We start from the raw sequence: 7,239 nt of genomic DNA, 5'->3' as shown, positions 1-7,239 counted from the left end.
CAATGATACTCTGCCCATTATCGCAGGCCGTGCTGTTCTAGAGCAGATAATCGCTATCCTCAAATCCGATAAGGCTAGGAACTGGCGAGATCCTAACCCAAGCGCAAGTGATGTTTGGCGAGCGTACAAGTACCCTGATTCAACTGGTTTTTGTGGAAGTGTTATTGAAAATGTTACCAAGTCTATGGCTGGCCTACCGTTTCCCTCCAACTCGCCTCCTGAGTGGATCTTGCATGATCAGGAGAAAGTTCGCGAATGGCAAATGGGTTACAACAAAGAATTGGCAGCTCGACAAAAGAGGGAAGAGGAGGAGCGCGCGAGAGCAGAAGCAGAGGCAAATGCTCTGCTATCAGCGGTGTCTAGTGCTTCATCTGGCCAAGCTCCAGCTAACCCTCAGGACTGGACTGCTTTTTACGCTCAGCAACAGCAATACGCCCCCTATATGGCTTTGTTGCAGCAGGTGAATGGAGGTCAGCAGCCAGCTCAGCCGCAAACAAGCGCTGCACCCTCCCAGCAGCAGCCACAAATCCCCGAGAACCAGCTTCAGTCTATTTTGGCTGCCATCAACCAGCCATCACAGGGCACGACACAACAAGCAGCAGCATCAAGTGCAGCTCCTTATTTCAACCCCAATGACCCATCATCATACCAGCAGTATGTAATGTTGAGCCAGATGGCGCAGGGTCAACAGATCTCGCCTCCGCCTCCACCTGCCGCCGAGCGCGATTGGGAGCGAGAGAGAGACCATGGCCGAGATCGTGACCAAGATAGAGGATGGGACCGCGATCGTACGTTTGACCGTGACGATCATCACGCAGGCAGAGGCGACCGCGATGGCAAAGACGGACGGAAAAAGAGAGGTACCCTCCCACCACACAAGCCTGCCAACAAGGCACTTATCGGCACTAAGCCATGCACCTTCTGGCAGCAGGGCAAGTGTGCTAGAGGTGACAAGTGTACATTTCGACATGACTAAAACGAGCTTTGGAGAAGACTCGTCTACTATATTGAACCTGATTTGGAGTTCAGAGGCGGGACGGGTTATGGTGTATTTTTATTGTCAACAAAATCCGCATCGACTGGGTTCAACCAGAGGGTCAAGCAAGACACCAAACCATTTTGTTAAACTAGAAGTCCATGCCTACAACGGCATGCATGATAATTAAAACATTATAATCACTTTTTGTGCACTGAGATAGTCCTTGAGCCTTGTAGAATATTCCGTAATTGTTTTCATGTAGATAACTAAGCTACCTAGCTGTGGTCGTTGGTGGATATCGTCGTCATTTTTTCCAGGCCTTTCTCGTGAATTCGACTTTTACTCGGCGGCGGCCATCTCTGTGTCACCTTCACCCGGTCGCTTGACCAGCCCGCGCAGGCTCAAATCGTAGACAACGTCCTCAACTCTCTTGACGTCATACTTGACGGCATCGGCTCGCTTGCGGAGGATATCGTTCTTGAGGTTTAGAAGTTGGAACCCAGCGAAAAGATCCTTGATGAACGCGCTAATAACGAGAGGAAGCTCAAAGTCTCCGTGGGTAACAGCGTTGGGAGCCAGACGGGCGAGCTCATTGGTCAGGTCCGTCAGAGAGAGGAGATATTCCTCGATGGTGAAGTGGAAGGCGTCACGATCCTTGAGGTTTGTAGGGACTGGGAAATGTCAATTTGGGTGCTAAGATGATCAGTGATAGGCAAACGGACCCTGGAAAACAGCGCCGACCTGCTCGAGGGTCAGGAGACGGCCGAGAGAAGCTGGCTGCGAGTCGGAGCCTAGACCGCCGAGCCAAGCAGTGTAGACAGCGGTGCCGATGGCATTCTGAACAGTTCTCGCCCACTTTTGGTTGTATCTAGAGCAGAAAGTCAGATTTTGATGCACGCCTTGGCTCAGGTGATGATGGAGTACTTGTAGTATGGGTGCTGGCTAGCAACCTCGCTAAGTTCCTTCACGATGGTTACTTCTTCCTTGATGGCATCCTCAACCTGGGAGACCAACGCAGGATCTGCATTTCACGAAAAATCAGCCTTGAACATCACAGTAAGGTAGAAAAAAAACTGACAGCGGGCGCGAGGAGTAGAGTGGACACGAGAGAGAAGGCCTTGAGCGGTAGCGACGGCGCGCTCGAGACGCTGGATTATCTGAGTGAGGTTGTCGCGGACGCTGGTCTCTTCATCGAGCTTCTCCTGGAGGTGAGAGAAGAGTGAAGGGTCGAGCAGGGGAGTTTCAGAGGACATGATGGCGGTTAGTGGTGAATGGATGAATGAGGCTCTGCGGATGAGGTTCTTGAGATGGAGGTTTAGTGGTTGGAGTCACGCTAGGGTCGCCTTTACGATTATGACGGGTGTGATTCTTGCCCAGCACAAGGTCAAGAGATTTATGCAAAGATTTACGACTGACAGCAGCTTGGATGCAAACATAAACGCTGCTTTACTGGCATTCGCTTCGTCACAACAGTTAGCACTACGGAACATTTTCACGAAGAGGGAGTTCTTCCTCACTTCCCAGGCAAGCCTGAGATAGCAATGAAAAACGAGGAGCTCGAGAGTGCAAATTCGCGTCACCTGGAGGCAGTGTAATACCAGGGACACAGTGAGCGGAATCGTGTGCAAGCACAGAGGAAACCGCCCTCTGACCAAAAATAGGAATAATCAATGTTGATGTCCTTAGACATCTTTCAGAGATTAAACTGAAAAGAACAGATACTACACTTGATCTAAGCCAAAAGGCAAAGAGAGCTAAGGAGAAAAGAAGAAAGAAAAGCACAGCTTGGCTGAGGAAGCCGAGATTTTATAGAGGATTCTGAGGGCGGTGAGAAGCGACTGATTGTGGACGCGGCAGAATTTGGGCCAATGAGGGGGCGTAAAATGAGGGGGCTGAAGGTGCTGCCTGCTGTGGGAAGCGAGTGGGTCATGAATTTGTGGGCAAGAGCTTTGGAGCTCCAGAGGAGCTTCGCTTCGCTTGAAGGCCTGAGGTTGTAATTATCGTTGCAGGCAGCCGACAGCCAAAGCTCAGAGCTCAGTCAACTCTTGTGTGAGCATAAATGGCCAACGAGAGCCAAGCAGCCAACGGGATTAATTGCTTCAACAATCCTACTGGACACCTGGAAATGATAAGGCACCCTGGCATGGCCATTCCTCCATCTTAGCATACGAAATACAGTTACACAAGGCAGAAACAAGTCGCGACTCCGACCAAGAATACGATCTATTTCTCTCAAAGAGCTTCCTTGATTGTGACTGCTCAAATTCCGTGAAACTCAGGCTTACTCTTCCGGAGCTGCATTGCACTTTGATGCAGCTTGCTTGCCTGCTTGCCCAAGCTTGGAGCTATGCTTCCATCCGATAATCCCAAGACACAGCTCGGCCACTAGGAGCAGATTTATCCTTGCAGATCTCCAGTCGATTTACACCTTGCAGAGGCCCAAATGTGCTCCGAGTCCCTTGACCATGCTGTTGGCTGTTCCAACGGAATGTGGTCCGATAACTGGCAAGCCATGAGGCATTGAGCTGTTCCAAGAGGGTGTCGCAAATGAGCCCAGTGCCAAGACGAATACGCAGCTCAACCTCAGCCAAAACCAAAGTCACAATCGTGACAGGCTTCTTGGCAGTGAAAGCTGAAGATACCCAATGCGGCCCGTCAGGGATATCTGCACTGAAACACTGTTGGCTCTAAGCATGATCGACAGATGACATTCCAACATATGGACATGATTATTGGCCCTCCCCCAGTAAGTGCAAGGGTTGACTGCTGAGAGAACAAGGTGTAACTTCTGTCAACCTCTACATTGTCACCATCAGCTCATGCTTCGGTTTTGGCGCAATTATGCATTCAAATCCCGAAGCATGCAGGCAAGCGATGTACCCAGCCTATCGCCAAGCAGCTATCGAGCATCTAGGAACCAACAGCAGAAACATTGATCAGCTGGTGATTCTCTGCAGCTCGAAGAAGCCAGGCGACTTGAGGTACATGCAAGCCTTGTCAGCGCCAACCGTGCAAACGCAAAGGGAAACATAACAATCTCTGCTTCTTGCTTCTTTGGGTGCCTGATGTAAGGAATGAAAGGCGTATCCCAGATTCAGGACTTTTATCACATCTACAGAATGACAGACACAATCTAGTGACATTCGAACTCAGCTTGTTGATTTTTCGACGGAATCTGTAACTTCAGTCTTTGTTTGATATGTATACTTAGGTATTCCTTGCCATGCCTGAATGATGCCGTGCGGGTGTTTGCCCAATCTAACAACTTCTCCCGCCCTTCTAGAAAGACTGACTCATCGGAGCCATGGCCAAGGAATTTCCTGGTCGACGCCACAGGATCGCCATTTCCTCATCTGGTAGAGGATGCGACATGAAGAAACTGAAAGCCTTCCCGCCCGGTAGGGCAGGAGTAATGTCCAGGACCCGCGCCATTGGGACTGTTGAGGAGATGGTGTTGGTTGATGGAAGGAACGTGCCACGAACAATATGAAGTGGCTTAGTATTGTTCTTCAACGCCCACCTACCAGAATGGGAAGACGGATAGCAGCCACAACACCAACTGGGACAGGGATGTAGAAGTGATACTTCGTTCTACATCAGACGCAATATTCTCTGGAACCCGATATATAGAGAGTCGCCTGCTGACGATAATCCAGGTTATCAGCAAGATCTCAAGCCCATCTTCACGAGCAACCTGCAAACACTCTATTGCTCTCTTTTTTAAACCCCGATTCAAGCCATGCTGGCGATCAATCTCCTCAAGACTGGGGGGTTTCTTTTCAGCGCGGCGTCTGTTCTGGCTGTCCCAGTTGTAGTTGAGTCATTGAACGAGACCCCTGCTGGATGGGAGGAATCAGACTCTCCCTCCCCTGACGAATTCATCAATCTCTCTATCGGACTTGAGCCCGAAGACCACAAGTTACTTGAGCGCACCATCTACGAAGTCTCCGATCCTGACCATCACAACTATGGCAAACACCTCTCTCGTGAATCCGCCAAAGCTCTCCTCAGACCTTCTAGTGCTGCTACCAAGTCTGTCGAGCGCTGGCTCTCCGAGGCTGGAGTTCCTGACCATCACGTTCGTGACGAGGGCGAATGGCTTCACATCCAAACCACTGTCAAGAACGCAGAAGGAATGCTCAACACTCGGTTCTCTGTGTTCGCCCGCGATGACAGAAGCATCGTCAGGACGAGAGAGTACTCTGTCCCTCACGAGATCCGCCGCCACATTTCATCAATTCAACCTACCACACTCTTTTCAAGCTTCCAACACACCCAAAGTCTTGAAGAAACTGCACCTACCGTGATGAAGCGGTATGTCCAGGGCGAAAAGGAGCCACGGTCTACCAAGAACGGCAATTATGGTGGACCAGGACCGGTTGACCTCAAAAAGTGTAAAACGGAGGCAACCCCTGCGTGTATCCGTAAGCTGTACAACCTACCAAAGAAGTACCCAAATGCTGCGAAGGGGTCTTTATACACAACTGTCAGCTTCCAAAACGTACGAAAACTCCATTTGCCATGTGAAAAGTCCTGACTGACAGACATTAGATGACCTCTCAACGTGATGAGCTCCAAGAGTTTCTCCGACGTTACGCTCCTGATCTCAAGGGCGTCACCTTCGCCGACGACTTTGCCAATGGCGGGAAAAACACGCAAGGCGACAATGTTCCCGAGAACGAAGGGAATTTGAACACCCAATACGCCGTCTCGTTAGCCTCCCGAGTTCCGATCCAACACCTGGCTGTTGGAGGTATCAATACCGACTACATCTCTGATCTCGAGTAAGTTATTCGTGTCAAATAGGGGAATCTATGTTGCTAATAGAAGGCTACAGTCTACCACCAGGACAGGGCATTGAGACCTGGCTCGAGTTTGCTGAACATATCTTGAACCTGCCTACCAAGAAACTCCCTTCAGTCATCTCCATATCATGGGGCGAATACGAACAACACCTTCCCAAGAAATATGCCCGTCAGGTCTGCAACAAGTTTGGACAGATTGGCACGCGAGGCGTTTCAATCATAGTCCCAGCTGGTAATCAAGGTGTGGGTGTCGCGTGTCAATCAAATGATGGAAAGAAGACCAAGAAATTTCTCCCTACATGGCCCAGTGCCTGTCCATACGTAACCACTGTCGGTGGTACGGGAGGCAACAATCCTGAGATTGCATTGAGCGATGGAGAAGGAGAGCCGTTTTCGACCGGCGGTGGGTTTTCTGATCTTTTCCCGCGCCCCGAGTACCAGGAAAAGGCTGTGAAGGAATACCTGAAGAAGTATGGCAAGAAGTGGCAGGCTTATTACAACCCAAAGGGACGAGCCTATCCTGATGTAGCAGCTATTGCGGCTGAATTGCCGGTCATGGTACGTGGTGAAGTGCGTCCTGCAACAGGAACAAGGTAAGAAAGACAAACTTGTTACCACAGCGAAGAAGCTGACATAGCGACAGTGCGGCAGCGCCAACATTCGGGGCCATTGTTGCTCTCCTTTCGAATGAGAGGCTGAGAAAGGGCAAGCCTGCGATGGGATTTCTTAACCCTTGGATCTACAAGAAGGGATACAAAGGATTCACTGAGTAAGTTCATGCTGATTCATCTCAACCATCTGTATTCTAACCATCGATCTAGTATTGTGGATGGCAGAAACTATGGCTGTCAAGGTTTCAGTCTCCAAGACACTCTGGCGCCCGAAATACCCGGTGCAGGTTGGGAGGCTGTCAAAGGATGGGATCCTGTTAGTGGTTTCGGAACACCGCTGTACGACAAGTTGGAAAAGCTGGCACTTTAGGAGAGGCTAGGTTTGAACGAAGACGGCAGCTGGTTCAAGAAGGGCTACAAGGCGGAGAGTGACTGCAAAGACGATATGCTCTGAGGGATCAACCAAGCATTTTGAGGCGATGGCCTTCTTTCTGGTTTTGCGGATCCTCATACTAGAAACCAGTGTTGTGGTGGGATGAAGTTTCATTTCGTGGCGTGGTGTAATTTTGGCCTTCTTGTTTGGAAGAATTGTTATGGGGAGGAAAGGGCAATTGGGTCTACAGACATACGATATGGACCAATATGAGATTTAAATTCTTGACAAATGCATTGCATGGTGACTCACCGGGCTTGCTCTGGAGTCAACGTCGTCTTGGTGATAAATGTGCTGAATGAAAACACATTGATCTCGCTGTAGTTTTTGAAGCAGACTAGGCGGTTTACTTCTGCACCCAAAGATTTGAGAGGGTAATGTTTCTGCTAAGCACCAGGTTTTGTGTGATAT

General features: G+C 49.9%; 3 protein-coding genes across 3 annotated transcripts; 2 read left to right on the top strand and 1 right to left on the bottom strand.

Annotated features, from left to right (window-relative positions):
• Positions 1-184: 184 nt before the first annotated feature.
• FGSG_13744 (uncharacterized protein) lies at positions 185-976 on the top strand (the record flags this gene model as incomplete). Its single annotated transcript, XM_011321007.1, has 1 exon — positions 185-976. The coding sequence occupies one exon, from the start codon at positions 185-187 to the stop codon at positions 974-976; it is 792 nt and encodes a 263-aa protein (XP_011319309.1).
• Positions 977-1,318: 342 nt separating this feature from the next.
• Positions 1,319-2,232, bottom strand: FGSG_10344 (uncharacterized protein; the record flags this gene model as incomplete). The annotated part of the gene is made up of 4 exons (XM_011321006.1): positions 1,319-1,650; positions 1,702-1,847; positions 1,904-2,000; positions 2,058-2,232. 4 exons carry the CDS (start codon positions 2,230-2,232, stop codon positions 1,319-1,321), a joined length of 750 nt encoding a protein of 249 aa, XP_011319308.1.
• A 2,486-nt stretch (positions 2,233-4,718) lies between these two features.
• Positions 4,719-7,014, top strand: FGSG_10343 (uncharacterized protein; the record flags this gene model as incomplete). Its single annotated transcript, XM_011321005.1, has 5 exons — positions 4,719-5,480; positions 5,531-5,763; positions 5,817-6,377; positions 6,428-6,553; positions 6,606-7,014. The coding sequence occupies 5 exons, from the start codon at positions 4,719-4,721 to the stop codon at positions 6,763-6,765; spliced, it is 1,842 nt and encodes a 613-aa protein (XP_011319307.1). The 3' UTR covers positions 6,766-7,014.
• Between the last annotated feature and the right edge of the window lie 225 nt (positions 7,015-7,239).

This window comes from Fusarium graminearum, chromosome 1 (assembly GCF_000240135.3).
Source record: "Fusarium graminearum PH-1 chromosome 1, whole genome shotgun sequence".
NCBI classification, from domain to species: Eukaryota; Fungi; Ascomycota; class Sordariomycetes; order Hypocreales; family Nectriaceae; genus Fusarium; species Fusarium graminearum.
This window is presented reverse-complemented; position numbering and strand designations above follow the sequence as displayed.